Source organism: Salvelinus alpinus, chromosome 2 (assembly GCF_045679555.1).
Source record: "Salvelinus alpinus chromosome 2, SLU_Salpinus.1, whole genome shotgun sequence".
In the NCBI taxonomy this organism is placed as follows: domain Eukaryota; kingdom Metazoa; phylum Chordata; class Actinopteri; order Salmoniformes; family Salmonidae; genus Salvelinus; species Salvelinus alpinus.
In genome coordinates, this window is record NC_092087.1 from 44,294,393 (window position 1) to 44,321,347 (window position 26,955).

Below are 26,955 nucleotides of genomic sequence, written 5' to 3' on the forward strand. Positions count from 1 at the left end.
AGCTTCATCCAATAACTTGAATGAAATGTCTTGTTACTTTAATCCCTTTTGATTTTTGTTAAATCAGGTCAGAAACAGACCAGTCATCCAACAAGCAATCTAAAATGTATCCTGATATTGTTTCAAACTGGTAAAGCAGAGATTAAAATCATGGTTGACTGACTTTTACAAATACAATAGTGCAATATCATTTACAGAAGGAAAAGCCTGCATGTACTGTGCATCTATTGTACTCTGTTGCATGGCTAATTGTCTGGCCCTAAATGTCACCCTCAACCAGCACATTCTTGACAAAGGCTCCAGACAGAACCCTTGAGTTTACGTGCTGAATACCAATTTAAATCATATTAACATTTCTTTGGATTACAATGCTACTTTCTCAAGTTTGGATTTTGCAGCTAGGAGTTTTCCTGAGTACATACAACGAACAGACAACGTTTAGTGTACAGTCCCGCCTTTAATGTTTAATACATGTGCAAAAATGTCTAAATACCTGTTTGCTTCGTCATTATGGGGTATTGTGTGTAGATTGATGAAGATTTTTTAACATTTAATACATTTTAGAATTAAGCTGTAATGTAACAAAATGTGGAACATGGGAAAGGATCTGAATACTTTCCTAATGCAGTGTGCATACGCATGCTTCGCGTTATAAATCAGACCCCTCCTGAAACTATGTGTGCGTGAGCGAGTATTAAAACTCAGCCAGAAAAGAAAAACATCATTCACCTTTAATTTTCATAATAACGCCCTCATTTGCTGTACACTTTGGAAGTATTGGAATTATGCCAAGGCACCCACTGGGCACAAACTGCTTAAATCAGCTTGAATAATTAAAAAAATAATAATGGGCAAATATTGTACAATCCAGGTGTCACGCCCTGGCCTTAGTTATCTTTGTTTTCTTTATTATTTTAGTTAGGTCAGGGTGTGACATGGGGGATGTATGTGTTTTTGTATTGTCTAGGGTTTTTTGTATGTTTATGGGGGCAGTGTCTAGTATAGGTGTTTGTATGTCTATGGCTGCCTAGATTGGTTCTCAATTAGAGGCAGCTGTTGTTCATTGTCTCTGATTGAGAGCCATATTTAGGCAGCCATATTCATTGGGTATTTCGTGGGTAATTGTCTATGTCTTGACGTTAGTTGCTTGTGTCTGCACTTTCGTTTTGTAGCTTCACGGTCGTTTGTTGTTTTGTCTAGTTTGTATTAGTGTTCGTGTTCGTGTTCATCTTCTAATAAAAAAGAAGATGCTGCGCCTTGGTCCTCTCTCTCACAATACGAAGACAATCGTGACACCAGGTGTGCAAAGCTCTTAGAGTTACCCAGAAAGACTCACAGCTGTAATCGCTGCCAAAGGTGATTCTAACATGTATTGACTCTAACATGGGTGTGACTACTCATGTAAATGAGATATTTGTGTATTTCATTTTCAATATATTTTCAAACATTTCCCTTTTTTTTATCACTTTCTCATAATGTGGTTTTGTGTGTAGATGGGTGAGATTATTATTTACTCCATCTTGAATTCAGGCTGTAATACAACAAAATGTGGAATAAGTCAAGGGGTATGAATACCTTCTGAAGGCACTGTATTTGGCCTTGTGTTTTTTGTCCTGCTGAAAGGTGGATTTGTCTCCCAGTGTCTGATGGAAAGCAGACTGAACCAGGTTTTCCTCTAGGACTTTGTCTGTGCTTAGCTCTTTTCCATTTATTTTTATCCTAAAAAAACTCCTTAACCTCTAACGAGCCTCTACCCCGGGTCCCGGGTGCACCCCCCACCCCCCCACACACTGATTAGCATAGCTAGCATAGCTTCACAAGTAGATAGTAGCATCTAAATATCATTAAATCACAAGTCCAAGACACCAGATGAAAGATACAGATCTTGTGAATAAAGCCACCATTTCAGATTTTTAAAATGTTTTACAGGGAAGACAAAATATGTAAATCTATTAGCTAAACACGTTAGCAAAATACACCACTATTCTAACTCCATCAGTTTCTTACTCCTTCAGGTGCTATCACCAATTCGGCTCAACTAAGATATTGATAGCCAATAACCTGTAGAAAAAAACCCATCAGATGACAGTCTGATAACATATTCATGGTATAGGATAGATTTTTGTTAGAAAAAAGTGCATATTTCAGGTAGAAATCACAGTTTACAATTGCACCGACCATCACAAATCGACTAAGAATTACTAGATAGAGCAACGTGTATGACCAATTTACTCATCATAAAACATTTCATAAAAATAGACAAAGCATAGCAATGGAAAGACCCAGTTCTTGTGATTTCAGACCATATTTCAGATTTTCTAAGCGTTTTTCAGCGAAAACGCAATAAATCGATAAGTTAGCATACCACATGTGCAAACGTTACCAGAGCATCGATTCCAGCCAAAGAGCGCTATAACGTAATCACCGCCAAAATATATTAATTTTTTCACTAACCTTCTCAGAATTCTTCCGATGACACTCCTGTAACATCATTTTACAACATACATATACAGTTTGTTCGAAAAGGTGCATATTTAGCCATACAAAACCGTGGTTATACAATGGAAATAGTCACAACTCAAGCCTCAAAATGAGGAACGTGCAGCTTTTTCAGAGTGATCTAGTTTAATCGAAAGCTAATCATATACTTGACTAAAAAATACCAGGGTTGACCAGGAATCGAAAAACAAATTAGTTCTTAATGCAACCGCTGATTTACATTTTTTAAATTAACCTTACTTTTCAATACAGGGTTCGCCAAGTGAAGCTATACCAAACAAAATGGCGAAATATGCGTTTAAAATATTTCGACAGAACAACGATTTATCATATTAAATATTGTTTACTTTGAGCTGTTCTTCCATCAGATTCTTGGGCAATGTATCCTTTCTATGTTATAAACGTCTTTTGGTCGATAGATGTCCTCTGTCCTTCGAAATATCCACTAACGATCGCACGGGACCCCAAAACGTGTCCAAAGTTTCAGAGTGCACAACAAAGAAATTCCTCAAAATCGCACTAAACGGATATAAATTGCTATAAAACGGTTCAAATTAACTACATTATGATGTTTTTAACAACTATAAAGACTGAAAACATGACCGGAGAAATATTGCTGGTTAGACAAGGATTTGGAATGAGGCAAGTCCGATGTCCTTCACGCTTCAGGCGCGCGACGAGAAAGGGCGGTCCCTATACATTTTGTGGTTTTATAATGGCTGGGATTGTGCAATAGACTCCATTCAAAACGTGATGACGTACAGACACCCAGAGGAAGACGTAGGCAGTGTCGGTTTCTTCATAGCATTCACTGTCGCCTTAAAAACAGACTCCAGATCAGGGGTAAAAATTTCTGAAATCTGACCCCTGTCATGAAAAGTGCTGTAGATATTGTTCTGTACCACTCAGAGACAAAATTCCAACTTTCTATAGAAACTAGAAGGTGTTTTCTATCCAATAATAACAATAATATGCATATTGTATGATCAAGAATTTAGCACGAGGCAGTTTAATTTGGAGACCCAAATATGCTAATGCGGAACAGCACCCCCTATAGTTGCAAGAAGTTAATCCTTGTTGATGACAAGCATACACATAACACGATGCAGCCACCACCAAGCTTGAAAATATGAAGAGTGGTACTCAGTGTAACGACCTGGGTGTCGGGGGGGGGGTGCGAAGTCAAACGCAGGAAACAGCAGAGCTTCAATAAGTTGAGTCTTTAATCCCCAACTGTCCAACACAATGTCCAACACGGACGAACTGGGTGAACATACACGGTTCGGTCCAACGACACGAGCCACAATCCCAGTCCACAAATACAATCTCCACTCCCGAAATCCAAAAGGTTACAAAGTAATAATCCCGCACAAAGACGCCTACGGGCTGGCTGACAAATAAAGCCATACTAATTACCCACTTAACTGAACACAGGTGTAACAAATAAACACATAAGGAGGGGGAGGAAAAAGAGTCAGTGGCAGCTAGTAGGCCGGTGACGACGACCGCCGAGCGCCACCCGAACGGGAAGGAGAGCCTGCCTCGGTTGAAGTCGTGACAGTACCCCCCCTCTGACGCGCGGCTCCCGCAGCGCGCCGACACCGGCCTCGAGGTCGACCCGGAGGACGAGGCGCGGGGCGATCCGGATGGAGGCGATGGAAATCCCTTAACATAGATGGATCCAAAATGTCCTCCACCGGTACCCAGCACCTCTCCTCCGGACCGTACCCCTCCCAGTCCACGAGGTACTGCAGGCCCCTCACCCGGCGTCTCGAGTCCAGAATGGCCCGTATCGTGTACGCCGGGGACCCCTCGATGTCCAGAGGGGGAGGAGGGAGCCTCCGGCACCTCACCGTCCTGCAGGGGACCAGCTACCACCGGCCTGAGGAGAGACACATGAAACGAGGGGTTAATACGATAATAGGAAGGGAGTTTTAATCGATAACACACCTCGTTTATTCTCCTCAGGACTTGGAAGGGCCCTACACACTGCGGCCTCAGCTTCCGGCAGGGCAAGCGGAGGGGTAGGTTTCGGGTCGAGAGCCAGACCCTTTCCCCCGGTGCGACCACGGGAGCCTCACTGCGGTGGCGGTCAGCGCTCCTCTTCCGCCTCCTAGTAGCTTGTTGAAGGGACTCCTGGACGGACCTCCAGGTCTCTTTGGAGCGCTGTACCCACTCCTCCACCGCAGGAGCCTCGGTCTGGCTCGGATGCCATGGTGCCAGGACCGGCTGGTACCCCAACACACACTGAAAGGGGGACACATTAGTAGAGGAGTGGCGTAGTGAGTTCTGGGCCATCTCGGCCCAGGGAATGTATCTCGCCCACTCCCCTGGCCAGTCCTGGCAATAGGACCGCAGAAACCTACCCACCTCCTGGTTCACTCTCTCCACCTGCCCATTACTCTCGGGGTGAAAACCGGAAGTCAAGCTGACCGTGACCCCCAGACGCTCCATGAACGCCCTCCATACTCGGGACGTGAACTGGGGGCCCCGATATCAGAAACGATGTCCTCCGGCACCCCGTAGTGCCGGAAGACGTGAGTGAATAAGGCCTCCGCAGTCTGTAGGGCAGTAGGGATACCGGGCAACGGGAGGAGACGACAGGACTTAGAAAACCGATCCACAATTACCAGAACCGTAGTGTTTCCCTGAGAAGGGGGGAGATCGGTCAGGAAGTCCACGGACAGATGAGACCATGGCCGTTGTGGAACGGGGAGGGGTTGCAACTTCCCTCTAGGAAGGTGCCTAGGAGCCTTACTCTGGGCGCATACCGAACAGGAGGAGACATAAACCCTAACATCCCGAGCTAAGGTAGGCCACCAATACCTTCCCCGAAGGCTCCCCACTGTCCTCGTCACCCCAGGGTGACCCGAGGAGGGTAGGACATGAGCCCACCGAATCAGTCGGTCCCGAACACCAAGCGGTACGTACTTACGGCCCGCCGGGCACTGAGGAGGCGCGGGTTCCGCCCGTAACGCCCGCTCGATGTCCGAGTCCACCTCCCATACCACTGGCGCTATCAGCCTCGAGGCGGGGATGATGGGAGTGGGCTCGGTGGTCCTATCCTCCGTGTCGTAAAGGCGAGACAGTGCGTCAGCCTTTACGTTTTGGGAGCCGGGTCTGTAGGACAACGTGAACCTAAACCGGGTGAAAAACATGGCCCACCTTGCCCTGACGCGGGTTCAGTCTCCGAGCTGCCCGAATATACTCCAGATTCTGGTGGTCGGTCCAGATGAGAAAGGGGTGTTTAGCCCCCTCAAGCCAGTGTCTCCACACCTTCAGAGCCCTGACCACCGCTAACAACTCCCGATCCCCCACATCATAGTTACGCTCCGCTGCACTGAGCTTACTAGAGAAGAAAGCGCAGGGGCGGAGTTTTGGTGGCGTACCCGAGCGCTGTGATAGCACGGCACCCACCCCAGCCTCGGACGCGTCCACCTCCACTATGAATGCTAAAGAGGGATCCGGATGCGCCAACACGGGAGCATCCGTGAACAGAGCCTTCAACCTGTTGAAAGCTCCGTCCGCCGCCGCTGACCACCGCAACCGCACCGGGCCCCCCTTTAGCAGTGAGGTAATGGGAGCCGCTACCTGACCAAAACCCCGGATAAATCTCCGGTAGTAGTTGGCAAAACCCAAAAACCGCTGCACCTCTTTCACCGTGGTTGGAGTCGGCCAATTACGCACGGCCTTTATGCGGTCACTCTCCACCACCACCCCCGAGGTGGAAATGCGATAACCCAGGAAGGAGACGGCTTGTTTGGAGAACACACACTTCTCAGCCTTGACGTATAGGTCATGCTCCAGCAGTCTGCCAAGCACTTTGCGCACCAGAGATACATGCGCGGCTTGAGTAGTTGAGTAGATCAGAATGTCATCGATATACACAACTACCCCCTGCACGTGCAGGTCCCTGAGAATGTCGTCTACAAAGGATTGGAAAACAGCTGGAGCATTCTTTTAACCCATACGGCATGACGCAGTACTCATAATGGCCCGATGTGGTACTAAATGCGGTTTTCCACTCGTCCCCCTCCCGAATACGCACCAGACTGTACGCGCTCCTGAGGTCCAGTTTTGTAAAGAACTGCGCTCCGTGAAATGATTCCACCGCCGAAGCGATGAGAGGTAGTGGGTAACTAAACCCCACTGTGATGGCATTTAGACCTCTATAATCAATACACGGACGCAAACCTCCCTCCTTCTTCTTCACAAAAAAGAAACTCGAGGAGACGGGTGAGATGGAGGGCCGAATGTACCCCTGTCCCAGAGACTCCGCGACATATGTCTCCATAGCCAACGTCTCCTCTTGGGACAAAGGGTACACGTGACTCTTGGGAAGCGCAGCGTTAACCTGGAGATCTATCGCACAATCCCTACCCGGTCGATGTGGTGGTAATTTCGTCGCTTTCTTCTTACAGAAAGCGATTGCCAAATCGGCATACTCGGGGGGAATGCGCACCGTGGAACCCTGGTCTGGACTCTCCACTGACGTGGCACCAATGGAAACTCCCAGACACCTTCCAGAACACTCCTCTGACCACCCCTGGAGAACCCCCTGTCTCCACGAAATATTGGGATTGTGCCGGGCCAACCAGGGAATACCCAGCACCACTGGAAACGCAGGCGAATCAATAATAAAGAGACTGATACGTTCCCTATGATTCCCCTGCGTCACCATGTCCAGGGGAACTGTGGCCTCCCTGACCACCCCTGACCCTAATGGCCGGCTATCTAGGGAGTGCACGGGAAAGGGAGAATCTATCGGCACAAGCGGAACGCCCAACTCTCGGGCGAGTCCGCGATCCATAAAGTTCCCAGCTGCACCTGAATCTACTAGTGCCCTATGCTGGGAAGAGGGGGAAAAATAAAGGAAAAAAATTGAGACAAACATGTGACCAACAGGGGGTTCTGAGTGAGTTTGGTGCTGACTCACCTGGGGTGATCGAGAAGCGTTCTGCCTGACATCTCGACTCCCAGACAGACCCCCCCAGCACCGATCGGCCGTGTGTCCTCTCCGACCACAGCTGGTGCAGGGGAGGCCTCCTCCTCCGGTACCCCTAGGCGCGGCCCCTCCCAATTCCATTGGGATGGGAGCCGGGGCGCTGGGTGGTGGAACGCACAGGACCCTCTCCGAACGCCCGCGGGCAGCCAGCAGATTGTCCAGTCGGATGGACATGTCGATAAGCTCATCCAAAGAAAGAGCGATGTCCCGACACGCTAGCTCCCTGCGGACGTCCTCCCGGAGACTACACCGGTAGTGGTCAATAAGGGCCCTGTCGTTCCACCCTGATCCCGCGGCCAAGGTCCGGAACTCCAGCGCGAAATCCTGTGCGCTCCTCTTCTCCTGCCTAAGATGAAACAGTCTCTCACCCGCCGCTCGGCCCTCTGGGGGGTGGTCGAACACGGCACGAAAGCGACGGGTAAACTCCGGGTAGTGCTCCTTCGCTGAGTCCGGGCCATTCCAGACTGCGTTGGCCCACTCCAGAGCACGACCCGTTAGGCAGGAGACGAGGACACTCACCCTCTCCGCTCCCGAGGGAGTAGGGCGAATAGTGGCCAGGTATAGCTCCAGCTGGAGTAAAAACCCCTGGCACCCTGCCGCCGCTCCATCATAATCCCTCGGGAGCGTAAGACGGAGCGCGCTGGAGCCGGGGGATGAAGAGTCCTGAGGAAGGGGAGCTGAAGGTGGAGAGAGGAGCCCACTCCTCTCCCATCGCTCCATTCTCTCCATCATCTGGTCCATGGCGGATCCGATTCGATGGAGGACGGTGGTGTGGTGGAGAACCCGTTCCTCCATCGATGGGAGAGGGTTGGCTGCTGCTCCTGCTGACTCCATTGCAGGTGCGGGATTCTGTAACGACCTGGGTGTCGGGGGGGGTGCGAAGTCAAACGCAGGAAACAGCAGAGCTTCAATAAGTTGAGTCTTTAATCCCCAACTGTCCAACACAATGTCCAACACGGACGAACTGGGTGAACATACACGGTTCGGTCCAACGACACGAGCCACAATCCCAGTCCACAAATACAATCTCCACTCCCGAAATCCAAAAGGTTACAAAGTAATAATCCCGCACAAAGACGCCTACGGGCTGGCTGACAAATAAAGCCATACTAATTACCCACTTAACTGAACACAGGTGTAACAAATAAACACATAAGGAGGGGGAGGAAAAAGAGTCAGTGGCAGCTAGTAGGCCGGTGACGACGACCGCCGAGCGCCACCCGAACGGGAAGGAGAGCCTGCCTCGGTTGAAGTCGTGACACTCAGTGATGTGTTGCATTGGATTTGCACCAAACATATCGCTTTGTATTCACGACATATAGTTAATTTCTTTGCCACATTTTTTGCAGTTTATTTTAGTGCCTTATTGTTTTGGAATATTTTTGTTCAGTACAGACTGTGTTATTTTCACTCTGTAATTTGGTTAGGATTGTGGAGTAACTACAATGTTGTTGATTTTATTTAACTTAACTAGGCAATATTGTTGATCTTCCTCAGTTTTCTCCTATCTATGGAAATAAAAGCGAAGTCAGACACCATTTCAGTTGATGAGATAGTGTGTTGCTGTTGCAGGCTTAGTTGTATTATATATTCACTACAAGTCATATTTTACCTGTTGTAACTCGAGTATTATTTTTTACTGCAGAACCCATAAGTACTCTGGTGGAGGTAATGTAAAATATCTTCAAGCAGAAATAATGGTTGTTATACTCAGGCACTAAGCTATCAGCTCTCTTCCCTTCTGGCCTGAAATGTCAAATAGAAAAAGGGTCCAAATGTCATATTTTATCATTTAACATATGAATGCAGATGGCACTTTCACTCATCACAGTCACACTGAGAGATCTCATAGTACCACATGCTGTAGGCATGTTGTACGACCCGATAACTGGCACACTTTTAATAGGCACTCTGTCTTACCTTACTCACAACGACAAACTTGTCAAGCTTCCTCATATTTGAATTGCAAGGAGCACAGAATATATATTTTTATTCATTTATTTTATTTCACCTTTGTTTAATTACTTCATACCCATCCCGGATCCGGGAGCATCCTCATCAAAAAAGCTGACTAGCATAGCCTAGCCTAACGGGAAGGGGATATCATATAATATAATTTTCATGAAATCACAAGTCCAATACAGCAAATTAAAGATAAACATCTTGTGAATCCAGCCATCATTTCCGATTTTTAAAATGTTTGACAGCGAAAACACAATATGTATTTCTATTAGCTAACCACAATAGCCAAAGACTCAACCGCATATTTTCACCATGTTTCTACCGCATAGGTAGCTATCACAAAACCGACCAAATAGAGATATAATTAGTCACTAACCAAGAAACAACTTCATCAGATGACAGTCTTATAACATGTTATACAATACATTCATGTTTTGTTCGAAAGATGTGCATATTTGAGGTATAAATCATAGTTTTACATTGCAGCTACTGTTAGGGTTCGTTCCTTACGTCCTTTGTCAATCATTGGTTCATTGGTGAAATTAGCATTATTACAATATCTTTAATTAAATCATTCAAAAACCTTTATTAATGCAATTGCAGACAGAAGTTGACAAACAGGAACATAGCACGCATGTAAGTAAGTTCTGCCCCCACCAAAAGGTCTCCAGTGGTTTTATTAAACCCTAAGTCGCGCCCTGGTGACGTCACTACCTATATCATCATCCTCTACTCCTGGGACCAAAACCATGCCTACAAAGCTGTATAAAGAGGGCCCTTATTGTTAGCTAAACACTTAGCAGTAAATGTCCCCTTCCCCCAAAGTTGACCCATTGTGGAATGTTTACCTAGTCTTATCTCCTTCACTCCCGTGCAGAGTTCTGTCTAAGGGCCTCTTTATAATGAGGCAGAGAGAGAGAGAGAGAACTAAAATACAAATGTAGAACAATACTAAACTTCTACAATGAATATATATATATTGTTAATCAGTAGTCTAAAACCCTATAAATGTAAGGGTCTTTTAACCCCTCCCCTTCTATTAACATAACATAAGCATAATCAATTATTCTAATACACGAAACATTTGTACAGCCCCAATCATGACCCCTAGGTAAATCCTAACACTACCATCAAAAATAGCACCGAAGCAGCCAGAATAATTACAGAGAGCAACGTGAAATAAATAAATACTCATCATAAAACATTTATGAAAAATACATGTGTACAGGTGTACAGGAAATGAAAGATAAACATCTTGTGAATCCAGCCAATATTTCCCAATTTTTTAAGTGTTTTACAGCGAAAACACAATATAGAATTATATTAGCTTACCACAATAGCCAAACACACAACCGCATTTATTCACCACAAAAGGTAGCTATCGCAAAAACCAGCAAAAGATATAAAATTAATCACTAACCTTGACCAACTTCATCAGATGACAGTCTTATAACATCAGGTTATACAATACACTTATGTTTTGTTCGAAAATGTGCATATTTAGAGCTGCAAACCGTGGTTATACATTGTGAATATGTAGCATCGATTCACCAGAATGTCCGGAGCTATTTTGGACAGTCACCTAATCTGACCAAAGAACTCATAAACTTTACATAAAAATACTTGTTGTATGGCAAATGAAAGATACACTGGTTCTTAATGCAACCGCCGTGTTAGATTTTTAAAAATAACTTTACCATAACAAACAGCTTGCGTTATTGCGAGACAGCGCTCGCCAAAACGGCAGAGAATAGGTATCAACATTTTCCACAGAAATACGAAATAACATCATAAATGGTTCTTACTTTTGCTGAGCTTCCATCAGAATCTTGTACAAGGAGTCATTGGTCCAGAATAAATTGTTGTTTGGTTTTAGAATGTCCTTTTCTTCTGTCGAATTCGCGCCAACAATGCTAGCCAAGGTTGATAACATTCCCACCCTCTCTTGACGCAAAGAATGGAAAACTCCAAAAGTCCCAATAAACGTTGAATAAACTGATAAAACTCGGTGGAAAAAAACTACTTTACGATGTTATTATCACATGTATCAAATAAAATCAGAGCCGGAGATATTCGCCGTGTAAACCGAAAGCTTTTCAGAAGCTAATGTCGAGCTCCGCCTCGCGCCTTGGTAGACAAAGGAAATTCCTGACCTGCCACTCCAAAAGCTCATGTTCGACCTCAGATCAAGCTAGACACCCCATTCCACCTTCCACTGCCTGTTGACATCTAGTGGAAGGCGTATGAAGTGCATGTATATCGATAAATATAAGCCAGTTGAATAGGCAGGCCCTGAAACAGAGCCCCATTTTCAGAATTTTCACTTCCTGTCTGGAAGTTTGCTGCCAAATGAGTTCTGTTTTACCCACAGATATAATTCAAACAGTTTTAGAAACTAGAGTGTTTTCTATCCAATAGTAATAATAATATGCATATTGTATGATCTAGAATAGAGTACGAGGCCGTTTAAATTGGGCACGATTTTTTCCAAAGTGAATATAGCGCCCCCCTATTGACAAGAAGCTTTAGGGAACATTTGACAGTGATGGGGTGGTTACGCGGACCGCGGACCCATTACGCACGTAGGCATTGAGGCAGTGATCGCTGAGATCCTGGTTAAAGAGAGCAGAGGTGTATTTAGAGGGCAAGTTGGTCAGAATGATATCTAAGAGGGTGCCCATGGTTACGGATTTAGGGTTGTACCTGGTAGGTTCCTTGATCATTTGTGTGAGATTGAGGGCATCTAGTTAAGATTGTAGGATGGCCGGGGTGTTAATTACAATTGACCATATGCGATCAATTCACATATGGTCTCCCCAGCACAGCTGGGGGCTGAAGGGGGTCTATAGCAAGCTGCAACGGTGAGTGACTTGTTTCTGGAAAGGTGGATTTTTAAAGTAGAAGCTCGAATTGTCTGGATAGTATGACAGATCTCTGCAAGCTATCTCTGCAGTAGATTTCAACTCCGCCCCCTTTGGCAGTTCTATCTTGTCGCAAAATGTTATAGTTATGGATGGAAATGTCAGGATTTTTGGTGGCCTTCCTAAGCCAGGATTCAGACACGGCTAGGACATCCGGGTTGGCGGAGTGTGCTAAAGCATTGAATAAAACAAACTTAGGGAGAAGGCTTCTAATGTTAACATGCATGAAACCAATGCTTTTACGGGCACAGAAGTCAACAAATGACAGCAGCTGGGGAATGGGAGTGATGCTGGGGGTTGCAAGGCCTGGGTTAACCTCTACATAACCAGAGGAACAGAGGAGGAGTAGGATAAGAGTGCGGCTAAAGGCTGAAAGAACTGGTAATCTATTGCGTTCGGAACAGAGAGTAAATGGAGCAGGTTTCTGGGTGCGAAAGAATAGATTCAAGCAGTGGCGTGCCGTGGGCCTGGGGCCTGGGCCTTCAGTGAGGTATTACACAGTCCCACCCGAATTAATCCACCTCATTATGATGACATGGCTCTAGACACTATACATTTAGACAGAAACGCAGTATAACCAGGCGTTGCGTCACCTTGAAATTGACAAATTAACATTTTTGGGTAAACAGTGTTTACCCAAAAACATGACACAATCAATGAGTCTTTTCAATATTTCCCTTCACCTTTTCATTGTGCAGCTCCGTTGCCCTGCGCGCGTGTTCTTTGAGCTGTAGATCCACTCCGGTGTCCCCAAAAGTTTTCAAAAGCACCATTGCTTGTTAGTGCCCAGCCGTACTTTGGTGTCTCGTTGCTGCCTTGGTTAGACAACTCAAGTTTGCAAAGCCAGTGTGGCTCCAAACACCAAATCGATCACTTGCAAATAATAGGCATTCCCAGCAGTACAGTTTGCAGTGCTTCTCGGAGCCAAGGAGCCATTGACAGCGCTCGTAGTTGGAACTTTGAAAGTGGCGAGCGAACGAAGCCCTTTCCCGCCTGTGACAGGCTTTGTGGCGTCGGGCGACCTCTCCTTACAATGTCTAACTTTTATTGAAAAGTTTGTCTTGAGAATGGCGTTATAATTATATCCTCGACCAAATCGATATCTTCTCCTCCTTCCGCCATTGTGGGTTGAAAAAACAGCTTACTAGTACGCGAGTTAATTCGTTTATCAAATTCAATTCAATAGCCAACTCTAAAGCTGATTGGTTGACACTAAATTTTCATTTCCATTCACTATAAGAGACAAGCGCCCGCACTGTTGATTCTGAAGGCCTGAGGGCAGATTTTAGACCCCTGGCAACACATGATGGCTGAATATGATTGGATAAAAGATCTAACATAAAGACCAGCCCTTCAAATCTCAACCTGGGGCTGGAAGCAGTGCAACCAAGAGGAAAGCTATGAAATGAAGAGTATAACTCTTACTCTGGGGAATAATTTAATACATATTTGTGGGAAAATATATTTAAAAAAAAATTATATTCTGATGATGTTTAGGCCAGCAGAGAAGGCCTTGCAGGCCCTGCCGGCCCACCACTGGATTCAAGGCATAATGTACAGACAAGGGAATGGTAGGATGTGAGTACATTGGAGGTAAGCCTAGGCATTGAGTGACGATGAGAGAGGTTTTGTCTCTAGAGGCACCATTTAAGCCAGGTGAGGTCACTGCATGTGTGGGCGTTGGAACATGAGTGCTAGCTAAGGCATATCGAGCAGGGCTGAAGGCTCTACAGTGAAATAAGACAAAATTGAATCACAAAAACAGCAATTGACAAGGCATATTGATGTTAGGGAGAGGCATGTGTAGTCAAGTGATCATAGGGTCCAGCGAGTAGCTAGGTAAGCTGGTGGCACGGCGATTCAGACAGCAAGCAGTCCGGTGCTAGCTGCAGGCTAGCAGATGGCCCTCAAGGGGACATCGCAACGAGAGAGCCTATTTAAACCCCCTCGAACGGTTACATCGGCAGATAAGTCGTGATGGATCGGCGGGGCTCCGTTGTCTGCAGCAAAGGGTTCAGGCCAATTGGCAAAGAGGTATTGAAGCCCAGGAATTATCTGATGGATATCAGTTTTGTTCTGTTCTTTATTTTACTGTAATGCAATAACATAACAGGGCAACAAGGGACCCTTTCAAAGGCCTGTTATGTTAACTTCGGCATTATACCTTGTCAGTCTCTCCCTGGATTGGCTACTCTTTGAAATTTCAAATCAGTATTAAAAAAAGGTAGGAAACAATGGGCCAGTTTCCCAGACACAGACACGCCTAACCCAGGTCTAAAAGGCATTCTCAATGGAGATTGAGAGATATGTTGTGTGAATTCATTAATTATAATTCAACTTCTTCATCCAGAAAACCTGAATGACCCAGGACTCAATCTGCATTGCATAAATTCATCTTTGCAGAGTGATTGAGATTTAAAGGCAATGTTCCTGATTTAGTGGAGACTGCATTCACTGTAAACACTGTATATGTCGGTCCAATCGGAAATTACCTTGAGATTTATTGCAGAATCTGTAACGCTTCAGATTTACAGATTGAATAGAGCTGGTTAATTAAAGTTAAATACACCTCTGCTGTTTTCAACCAAGATCTCAGTGATCACTGCCTTATTGCCTGCATCCGTAATGGGTCAGCGGTCAAACAACCTCCACTCATCACTGTCAAACGTTCCCTGAAACACTTCAGCGAGCAGGCCTTTCTAAATCGACTAGGCCCGGGTATCCTGGAAGGATATTGACCTCATCCCATCAGTAGAGGATGCCTGGTGATTTTTTTTAAATGACTTCCTCACCATCTTAAATAAGCATGCCCCATTCAAGAAATTTAGAACTAGGAACAGATATAGCCCTTGGTTCTCTCCAGAACTGACTGCCCTTAACTTCTTATGGCTGGGGGAGGTATTGAGTAGCTTGGATGAATAAGGTGCCAAGAATAAACTGCCTGCTACTCATGCCCAAGTTGTGAATATATACATATTATTATTATCCAACCAGGAAGTGTGAACTGAGGTTTGTAGGTTTTCAACTCTATTGCCTATCGGAGATACAGTGGGATATTGGTCAATGCGAGTGTAGCGAAATGCTTGTGCTTCTAGTTCCGACAATGCAGTAATAACCAACAAGTAATCTAACCTAACAATTCCACAACTACTACCTTATACACACACACAAGTGTAAAGGGATAAAGAATATGTACATAAAGATATATGAATGAGTGGTGGTACAGAACGGCATGGCAAGATGCAGTAGATGGTATAGAGTACGGTATATATATATGAGATGAGTACTGTAGGGTATGTAAACATAAAGTGGCATAGTTTAAAGTGGCTAGTGGTACATGTATTACATAAAGATGGCAAGATGCAGTAGATGATATAGAGTACAGTATATACATATGAGATGGGTAATGTAGGGTATGTAACAACATTATATTAAGTGGCATTGTTTAAAGTGGCTAGTGGTACATTTTTACATAATTTCCATCAATTCCCATTTTTAAAGTGGCTGGAGTTGAGTCAGTATGTTGGCAGCGGCCGCTAAATGTTAGTGGTGGCTGTTTAACAGTCTGATGGCCTTGAGATAGAAGCTGTTTTTCAGTCTCTCGGTCCCTGCTTTGATGCACCTGTACTGACCTCGCCTTCTGGATGATAGCGGGGTGAACAGGCAGTGGCTTGGGTGGTTGTTGTCCTTGATGATCTTTATGGCCTTCCTGTGACATCGGGTGGTGTAGGTGTCCTGGAGGGCAGGTAGTTTGCCCCGGTGGTGCGTTCTGCAGACCTCACTACCCTCTGGAGAGCCTTACGGTTGTGGGCGGAGCAGTTGCCGTACCAGGCGGTGATACAGCCCGACAGGATGCTCTCGATTGTGCATCTGTAGAAGTTTGTGAGTGCTTTTGGTGACAAGCCGAATTTCTTCAGCCTCCTGAGGTTGAAGAGGCGCTGCTGCGCCTTCTTCACAACGCTGTCTGTGTGGGTGGACCAATTCAGTTTGTCCGTGATGTGTACACCGAGGAACTTAAAACTTTCCACCTTCTCCACTACTGACCCGTCGATGTGGATAGGGGGGTGCTCCCTCTGCTGTTTCCTGAAGTCCACAATCATCTCCTTTGTTTTGTTGACGTTGAGTGTGAGGTTATTTTCCTGACACCACACTCCGAGGGCCCTCACCTCCTCCCTGTAGGCCGTCTCGTCGTTGTTGGTAATCAAGCCTACCACTGTAGTGTCATCCGCAAACTTGATGATTGAGTTGGAGGCGTGCATGGCCACGCAGTCGTGGGTGAACAGGGAGTACAGGAGAGGGCTCAGAACGCACCCTTGTGGGGCCCCAGTGTTGAGGATCAGCGGGGTGGAGATGTTGTTACCTACCCTCACCACCTGGGGGCGGCCCGTCAGGAAGTCCAGGACCCAGTTGCACAGGGCGGGGTCGAGACCCAGGGTCTCGAGCTTGATGACGAGTTTGGAGGGTACTATGGTGTTAAATGCTGAGCTGTAATCGATGAACAGCATTCTCACATGGGTATTCCTCTTGTCCAGATGGGTTAGGGCAGTGTGGTTGATAACACCTACAATGATAGTGGTAACACTTAATAATAACTTACAAGAAAATGCCTTCATAAATGTTTGTAATATAATACAAGGTTTAGATAGCTGGATAGACTAACTTACCCAGCAAACTATAACATGGTAGCTGACATGGGCTAATTGGGTGACTGTCAGTGACTGACATAACAAGAGGAAAACTGCGGATGCACTACCACGTTTCAAAATGTCACATTGTGTATTCTACTATGTTAACTAACAGTAAGTTGAGACCCCGACTGACATCGAACAAAAGTGGTTGCGGGCCCTAAGCGACACTGGGAGTAGGCCGGGCTAACTCACCATAAACCCAGCTGATACACACTGACTGTAGTATAGCGAAGAGAAGCAGAGTCATCCCACTGCAGGCATAGTAATCAAACAGCTGGAAGATATACAGGCCTCCCTGCAAATAGAGGGGTAGAAAGAGAAAGAAAGTATAAGGTCTTACTGAGCACAACAATAAGACTATAATCTATCTCCAGAGTCTACAAAACACTCAGACAATGATCGTAGGTGTGTCCAGCAGCCCAATCGCTTACGGAATAAGTGGAATCAACCAACAATTCTGCGGAACGAGGAGGTATGTTGAAACACAGGGATATGTTGAAACAGATCACTTGGGAGGTAGATTATTGATCATATATCTCGTTACTGTCATGATTGATCTAATAACGATGGCCTTGAAATTATATATTGTATATCCTATATCCTTATAGAATGGTGACTTCAAATGACCTCTCACCTCTGTGACCATGACCAGGCCGATGAAGAAGCTACCCGCACTGATGATGATGAGGAGGATTTTACGCCGATGGCCAACCAGGAAGAAGGAGGGATTCATGTCTGAGATAGCTGTCATCAAAGACTCCAGAGCTACAAACTGAAGGAGAGATGATGGGGAAGGTCAGTGGAAACTCTGTTCTTTGAAATACTAGCTACTCCTTCACAGTTTCACATCCATTAGTTTAGTGATGATTGTAGCATCTATCGTAGGTTATGTAATTATCCTTCACTAAGGAAATATTCCGTAGACCTTCAGGACCACTCTAACACACCTCACTGTCTAACCCCAGTAGGATTATCATGATGAAGAATAAGATGGCCCAAAGCTGGGGTAATGGCATCATGGCCACGGCACGAGGGTAGGCGATGAATGCGAGGCCAGGACCTGTATGCAGCAACACAGGTAAACCCATTACTGAACTCTCAGAGGCAGAGGGAATAGTTAGATCCCTGAAATGCTAAGACACCTGTCTTGTAACAAACCAGAACTTACAATGGTATGTTAATTTGTTTGTTTGTGCATTTGTAAATTTGTTTATTCATTCATTCATATCTCACTTACCTGATTCGGCCACGGTTGAGATGTCTGTCCCTTGTTCATGAGCCATGAAGCCCAGAACAGAGAAGATCGCAAAACCGGCCACAAAGCTGGTTCCACTGTTCAACAGACACAGGTACACACAGTCCCTAAAAAGAGATTCACTTCCCTGTTAGTCACAACACGAAGGCATCCAAATGACCTACAATATGGAGATCATCAAACTTTCCAGATGCCCTACCATTTCTGCAACCCAACCTCCAAAGAATTATGTGCACAGGGGAAGTTTTTGCAGGCAAGAAAAAACGTTCTGCCAACACATTTTATCTTGCAAGGCACATTTACTGTTTGTGTACATAATTCTTCCACTCACTTGTAACAGTTGTTGTTATATTTGTTGTAGCTGCCAAGAGCAGTCAGGCAGCCGAGGCAGATAGCATAGGAAAATAAGATTTGTGTTCCAGCATCCATCCACACCTGTGAGACACACCAGAGAGAGACACAATAGTCTTCATAGTTTCACAATTACGATACACTAGTCTCATCCCAGGGTATTAGAGGTTAATTCAAATGGTTACTATTTTGACCTTGTACATTTGCAAGAAAAAGTAAGTGAACCCTTTGGAATTACCTGGATTTCTGCATAAATTGGTCATCATTTTTTATCTGATCTTCATCTAATTCACAACAATAGACAAACATAGTGTGCTTAAATTAATAACACACAAATTATTGTATTTTTCTTGTCTATATTGAAAACATAATTTAAACATTCACAGTGTAGGTTGGAAAAAGTAGATGAACCCCTAGGCTAATGACTTCTCCAAAGGTGAATTGGAGTCAGTAGTCAGCTAACCTTGTGTCCAATCAATGAGACTAGATTGGAGATGTTGGTTCAAGCTGCCTTGCCCTATAAAAAACACTCACAAGATGTGAGTTTGCTATTCACAAGAAGCATTGCCTGATGTGAACCATGCCTTGAACAAAAGAGATCTCAGAAGACCTAATATTAAGAATTGTTGACTTGTATAAAGCTGGAAAGGGTTACAAAAGCCTAGATGTGCATTAGTCCACAGTGTCCTAACGTTGCCTGCTTGGGTATAGCAAGCCCCATCCCCCTCTCCCTGCCTCTCCCTGCCCCTTCAACCCATGCTGTGGTCACAGAGAGACGTCGTAAATTCCTGAGAATCTCCTCATGGCCAAACAGTATTAGAGAGAGGGTAAACTTTCAGGACAAAGGGTTTTCTTCCACCTCACAGAACTTGAGGTACGAACGGATTTCATGTTCCGGAAAAAGTATAAAAGATCGGTGAAGAGTCCAGCTATTAACATGTCCGTTTGTCCCAATGTGGGATACTCATGGGAGACTGTGTGGCTACATTACCATACCGCTGTTTGTATAATAACCTCAGATATGAGGTTTACATTTGTTTGTTGTATAAAATGAATGAGTGAGTATGATACTGTTTGTATAATTGTGTAATATGATTTTGGACTGTTTAATGAAGAAAAATACAAATCCCTTTTGATTTGAACTAAATCCAAGGACCGCCCCTGAGCCCAGTTAGGGTCAGACATCCTGGGACAGCCCCTCTCTGCTATCCGAATAAAAGCGCAACTCTGAGAAATTATCAACAGACCATGTTTTTTTCCATAGGAGGAGAACGAAGGTTAATAAGTACCATTGCTGAATCTTTAACCATACCACGTGGTTAAACTCTTAGACGAATAAGAACAAGTCTTTGATATTGACTACTAGTCTGCAGCTAGGAATTCGGTATCATTGAGTGCGAAGAAAGACAACCGCCGAAACATCCATTCTACAACGAATGTCACTCTGAACTATCCACAATAACCAAGATAGAAAGACGGACCAAACTCTCCAACAAAAACGAACTTCTCTCCAACGATCAAGACGACACACCGAGCGTAAATATATATATATTGATTGCAATTGTTCCCGAATGAGTGAGCGTTCATGTGTAAAGGATTAGCATGTCAATTGTTATAATTATGGACTCTGTAGTGACTTCCTAGTCTAACCCAATTTTTCCCTTTGTCTAACAAGCCGCCATGCCGGTTCAGCCCACTAGGGCATATTTCTCCCATTTCATGTAACCATTTTAAGTTTGTTTGTTTGTTTGTGCATTTCTGTGAATTACTTAGTTAGTAATAAATAAATGATTTAAGACAATTGATGTATGGATGACTCATAGTGAAGACTGGGTTCGTGCAGATAACCAACAATTTACGACGTTTGGAATGAGACTAACGTGAGGTAAAAATAAATAAATCATTAATCAGATATGAAAATATCTGAAAGGTTATATTGGGAAATTATAACTTTGTAATCTGAATACTTTCCCTGGTGCCCTCGAATTCATAGTTAATTAGTTACGTTATTAATCAGTTGATCGCGTAATAACTAATTACAGAGAATCTTTGATAAAAACTATAAGTATTCAATTTAATGATAGCAAAGACACGACAACGGTAAGACATATTGTCTGCAAATGGAGAAAGTTCATTACTGTTGCTACTCTCCCTAGGAGTGGCCATTCTGCAAACATGACTGCAAGAGCACAGCGCAGATTGCTCAATGAGGTTAAGAAGAATCGTAGAGTGTCAGCTAAAGACTCGTCAGAAACCTCTTCTGGCAGCACTACTGGCTCAATATTCTGTGGACAGATGAAACTACAGTTGAGTTGTTTGGAAGGATCACACAACACTACGTGTGGAGAAAAAAAGGCACAGCATACCAACATCAAAACCTCATCCCAACAGTAAAGTATGGTGGAGGGAGCATCATGGTTTGGGGCTGCTTTGCTGCCTCGGGGCCTGGACAGCTTGCTATGATCGACGGAAAAATGAATTCCCAAGTTAATAAAGACATTTTGCAGGAGAATGTAAGGCTATCTGCCCACCAATTGAAACTCAACAGAGGTTGGGTCATGCAACAGGACAATGATCCAAAACAAAGAAGTAAATCAACAACAAAATAGCTTCAACAATAGAAAATACGCCTTCTGGAGTGGCCCAGTCAGAGTCCTGACCTCAACCCGATTGAGATGCTGTGGCATGACCTCAAGAGAGCAGTTCACACCAGACATCCTAAGAATATTGCTGAACTGAAACAGATTTGTAAAGAGGAATGGTCAAAAATTCCTCCTGACCGTTGTGCAGGTCTGATTCTCATCTACGGAAAACTTTGGGTTGAGGTTATTTTTGCCACATGAGGATAAACCAGTTATTAAATCCAAGGGTTCACATACTTTTTCCACCCTGCACTGTGAATGTTTACACAGTTTGTTCAACAAACACATGGAAACGTATAGTTGTTTGTGTGTTATTAGTGTAAGCAGACTGTGGTTGTCTATTGTTGTGACCGAGATGAATTTCAGATCAAATTTCATGACCAATTTATGCAGAAATCAGAGTATTTTTTAAATCAGGTATTGATGTCGGAACAAATCTGATGCTCTTAAAACCACAAACTGTTCCATCAAGGGAGTTACGTTTATTGTGTCAGTGGTAATGGTTGCTGCCCTCGGTCATGTTGACCAGCGTTCAAACACCGACAGAGACGTTACCATTTATCCCCCACGAATCACTACAGTATGTACTGATAGTTTTTGTTACACCTGAACACAAATTATACAGTGAAGTGTGTTCCTACCTGTGGGTCAGTGAGGCGGGCTGGGTCTGGGTAGAGGTAGAACTTGATACCATCTATTGCCCCCGGCAGTGTGAGTCCACGGACCAGCAACACCACCAGCATCAGATAGGGGAAGGTGGCAGTGAAGTAGACCACCTGAGGGGGGGGGGGGGGGGGGGGGGGGGACCAGACCAGCGTTACATTCACTCAGTCTATGGCTCATCCTAACAACTCTACAGTATTCATGGTGTCATCAGGTTGAATGGCAGAGATCCCACCTTACCTTCCCAGTAGACTTCACTCCTTTCCAGACACAGAAGTAACAGAGAATCCATGACAGTAGAAGACACAGAGCCAGCTCCCAGCGAACACTGCCTAGCTTGTTTGGACTGTCTGTGAGATTCAAAACTCTTCTCCTGAAAATCATATTTTGAGTTACAATCCCACCACTTGCTTTTCACCATTCTCTCTGCGCCTCCTAAGGCAAATAGCCCTGATTTCCATCTGTAAGGACTTAATAAGGAGTTGATGAATTGGAATGATTTTGTGTACTCACTCCCAGAACTCTCTCACTGGCGACGTTGCGTTTCCTGCTACTGTCCAATTTAGATGTCCCACTACTCTTCTGTCAAACTCCATGCAGGTTGCTGGTTAGGAGGAAATTAGACAATAACAAGCATGTCTCAGAACTCTCTGAATCTTTCCTGGATAAGGAGACATTTACAAAAATAAAACTCACTTGTCAAAAACAGAATATCTCAGTTTGAAGTAGTGTACATAAATGTAAGATACTATCTATCATTTGGGCATGACAAAGTTATGTCAACGTCAACATGTCTACACACTGAAGTTAACCTGGTCCCAGATCTGTTTGTGCTCTTTGCAATGCCAACTCCATTGCTGTCCTTGTCAATCCAAACAGGTTTGTTATGACAATGAGTGACAAGCAGTTGGTATGACAGCACAAGCAGACTGGCACTCAGGCTATACTGAAGTACATACCTGTGTTCCAGCTGTTTCTACAACTGGCCCAGGGGAGCTCAGAGCTGAATGAGGAAAAGAGGTAGAAGAAGGCCCAGGCTAGAATGATGATGTAATAGATGCCGGAATATAGAACCACCACCTGACTACCATAACCCAGTCCTGAGGAGGAGGAGGAGGAGATTTTACAGACAAACGTGGAGACTCATTTCAATATCATCAACCCTGATTAATGAATGATTGCGCCATTCCAACAAGACAGACATTTGTGAATGTCTGAACACAGGACAAGTGTCCTGAATGCACGTGTCATGTCACTTTAAGGACTGTCACTTACTCTATCATGTAATAGCTCATGAATTGGTGTGAGCCTGAGTAAATCTGTTGATGTTTAATCCAAGCTTCATCCAATAACTTGAATGAAATGTCTTGATACTTTAACCCCTTTTCATATTTGAAGTTAAATCAGGCCAGAAACAGACCAGTCATCCAACAATCAATCTAAAATGTATCCTGATATTGTTTCAAACTGGTGAAGCAATGTGATTAAAATCATGGTGGATTGACTTTTACAAATACAATAGCGCAATATCATTTACCGAAGGAAAAGCCTGCATGTACTGTGCATATATTGTACCTATTATGGCTAATTGTCTGGCCCTATATGTCACCCTCAACCAGCACATTCTTGACAAAGACTCCAGAGAGAAACCTTGAGTTTATGTGCTGAATACCAATTTAAATCATATTGACATTGCTTTGGATTGCAATGCTACTTTCTCAAGTTTTGATATTGCAGCTAGGAGTTTTCCTGAGTACGAATACAAAAAACAGACGAAGTTTGGTCTACAGTCCCTCTGAATGTTATCTTTTCTTTTGGCACAGTATACGTCTATTTCCCCCAATATGGCATTCACATTAGGAAGTAAATGCCATCAATTGTCAGACAAACACTGACAATTTAATTCCTAATATGGTTGCAATACGTACAAGACCCCGTGGCCACATTCATATAGCAAACCAGTAGGATTTGTTTATTTAACTAGAAAAAAATCTTAATTACAATGATGACCTAGGAACAGTGGGTTAACTGTCTTGTTCAGGGGCTGAACGACAGATATTTACCTTGTCAGCTCGGGGATTGGATCTAGCAACCTTTCGTTTACTGGCCCAACGCTTTAACCACAAGGTACCTGTTATCCTTAGGATGGCTGATCTAGGGTCATATTAGCCTTTTAGATCATAATGACTAAGCTTATATGGACAGAGGGGACCTGATTCTAGATCAGCAGTCTTACTCAATGATGCTTTATAAATATGAGCCCTGATATTTACCTTCAAACAGGGGGAAGATCTTCCTCCAGCAGGTGATGCTGCCCTGCGTGGTGTACTGGCCCAGGGAGGTCTCCAGGAGAAAGAGTGGAATGCCACAGGTGAACAGAAAGAGCACATAAGGGATGAAGAACACCCCTTACGAACAACACAAGTTAAACCACAATTAAACATATGGCCAAGACCATAACTTAATGTTTCATTTCACGTGATAATTTTTTCACAATACACATTTTTTTACTCAACCACCTGAACCCCCCCCCCCCCCCCCCCACACACACACACTTCAGGTTTGAGTACATCTCTACGGTCCAGAGAGGAGAACACAAGTATTTTTTATTCATATATATTTTTGGGGTGGAGGGGTGGATCGTCTTTAATATTGCAGATAGATTGTCGCTTCCATCAATGTAATTGTCTGCATCATTTCTAATCCCCCATATATTTTGGGGGTAAATATATTTATATACATACATACACATATCCACATATATATACATAAACATACATACATATACACATACATATACATACATACAAATACACATACATATATAAATATACATATTATTTAGAATATCTTTTTCCTTTATTATTCCCCACAAACCTGATGAGGTTCACCTTGGGGTCATGATAGGGGCTGCACCAAATGATTGATCTATTATAATAATTGATTATGCTTATGTTGTATTAATAGAGGGGGAAGGGCTATAAGACCCTCCCCCACTACATTTATAGGGTCCTGGACCACAGATTAGCAATATACGCATTATAAGGTTTAATATTGTTCCACAGTTCTTATCTAGTCTCTGCCTCTTATAAGAAACTGTCTGAGAGATGTGTGAGTTATTGCAGTCAAAACAGGGTGTCTGTGAGAAAGCGCCTCAAGGCTAAAAGAGATTCATAGACACAGAACCCTGCAAGGGAGTGAAAGAGATAAGAGACAAGTCAGACATACCACTATAAGCCACATGGGAATGGAAAATTACTGCTGAGCCCTTAGAAAACACTGGACTATTGTTTATCCTGCAAGTTTGTATAACTGTACATGCATGGGCTTGGTCTCATGAGTAGAAGGTGTTGACGTAGGCAGTTACATCACTAGGGGTTGACTGCAAACATATTAAAGCAACTTTGACCTTTTTTATTTTGCAGAACTTACTCTGAAACATGCGTGCTATGTTTCCGTTGTCAACTTCTGTCTGCAATTGCATTAAAAAAGGTTTGGTTTGATTGATTTACTTAAAGAAGATATTGTCTGATTGCTGATTTCACCAATAAGCCAATGATTGACAAGGAACAACCTTCCACTTGCCTCTTCCATTTTTGTGGTAATGTTGCAATTACTTGGTTGTAATTTTGGGTAGAGCAGACATTTCCATATGTCTGTGTTAGCTGCATGTGTGACATAACTCCACCAGTCCTATTTATGATATCATTTACAAAGATGATAATTTAAAAAAATTGTATCGAAAAATACAGTTAAAAAAAAAAATCTATTATTATATTTGAGTTGAACCACAGGAACGCAAATATTTGTTTGTGTGGCTGGCGGACTTAGCTAGCACCTGAAGTGTTGTGCGTCCATTTGGCATGTAAGTGTTAGGGATATTATCGTGGGGTATCTGGGACACGTTCAGTAGCCTAACATCATCGAACATTGCAGATAGAAAGGCCATGAATAGAGTCATTGTGATTCCTAATTCTACATGTCAGAGAGGCATGTTTGTTCTTCATAGCATATTTCTATCAGAGCGTAATAAAACGTTGTACAGTAGTGATGTGCATATCAGTATAGAGATTCTGGAAGCACCTAGAAGGTTTTGGTTCCTTTTGTGCACCCAGACATGCACTGTTGTTTTTATGATTGTGCCCGCCAGATAACATCTAGCCCTAGTGTGTAAATATCCCTATAATATTATAGCAACCACCGATATGTTTATATCAGGCCATGATTACACATATCTTAATGATTATTCCATTACCGTCTTGTAATTGTGTGATTTCAATATTATCCTAAGATATGAAAAGAACAACTCTGTACTGTCTCCACCACAATGAAGTTAAATGAAGTGACTAGCTCTTTTGCATTGATAATGTAAATGACAAAGGCTCACCTTGCCATAAATTTAATGTGAGTCTAATTGTATGACCATGTAAAGATGTGATGTGAGACTCACCTCCTCCATTTTTGTAGCACAGATATGGGAACCTCCATACATTCCCCAAGCCTACGATCTGTCCGGCCACAGCCAGGAGGAACTCCAGCTTGCTGGACCACTGTCCCCTGGTCTGGGTGCTTGGCACAGGGACAGGCTGGACCAGACCCATCTCCTGCTGGGAAAGCTTATTGAACCTCAAATTGGGATCATTATGCTTCTCCATAACACTGAGAAAGACAAAGTTGGTTTTATGCGGTGAACACACGTTTATCTAACATAGTCTGTGTGTTATGAAGACAGTATAAGGACACACAGTTAACAGCTACATATGACCAGCTACATATGAACTGCTACATAGGCACACCTACATATGACCAGCTCCATATGACCAGCTACATATGAACAGTTACATATGACCAGCTACATATGACCAGCTACATATGAACAGCTACATATGACCAGCTACAGTACATATGACCAGCTACATATAAACAGTTACATATGACCAGCTACATATGACCTGCTACATATGACCAG

The 26,955-nt window shown here is 43.9% G+C and overlaps 1 protein-coding gene across 1 annotated transcript; it reads right to left on the bottom strand.

Moving 5' to 3' along the window:
* Positions 1-17,075: 17,075 nt before the first annotated feature.
* On the bottom strand, positions 17,076-26,656 carry LOC139562830 (sodium- and chloride-dependent GABA transporter 2-like). The gene is made up of 11 exons (XM_071380947.1): positions 26,437-26,656; positions 24,260-24,394; positions 22,946-23,086; positions 22,500-22,590; positions 22,227-22,359; positions 21,965-22,099; positions 18,662-18,765; positions 18,313-18,437; positions 18,023-18,135; positions 17,710-17,847; positions 17,076-17,370 (listed from the first exon to the last, which is right to left on the bottom strand). Exons 1-11 carry the CDS (start codon positions 26,639-26,641, stop codon positions 17,233-17,235), a joined length of 1,458 nt encoding a protein of 485 aa, XP_071237048.1. The 5' UTR covers positions 26,642-26,656; the 3' UTR covers positions 17,076-17,232.
* Between the last annotated feature and the right edge of the window lie 299 nt (positions 26,657-26,955).

Bases quoted from the DNA above. Each gene is read 5' to 3' on its own strand.
- LOC139562830 (XM_071380947.1), bottom strand. From the start codon at position 26,641: ATGGAGAAGCATAATGATCCCAATTTGAGGTTCAATAAGCTTTCCCAG. The intron at 23,087-24,259 runs GTAAATATCAGG...CCTCCTCCTCAG, and splicing joins GATCTTCCCCCTGTTTGAAG to GACTGGGTTATGGTAGTCAG. The intron at 22,100-22,226 runs GTAAGGTGGGAT...CCCCCCCCTCAG, and splicing joins GAGTGAAGTCTACTGGGAAG to GTGGTCTACTTCACTGCCAC.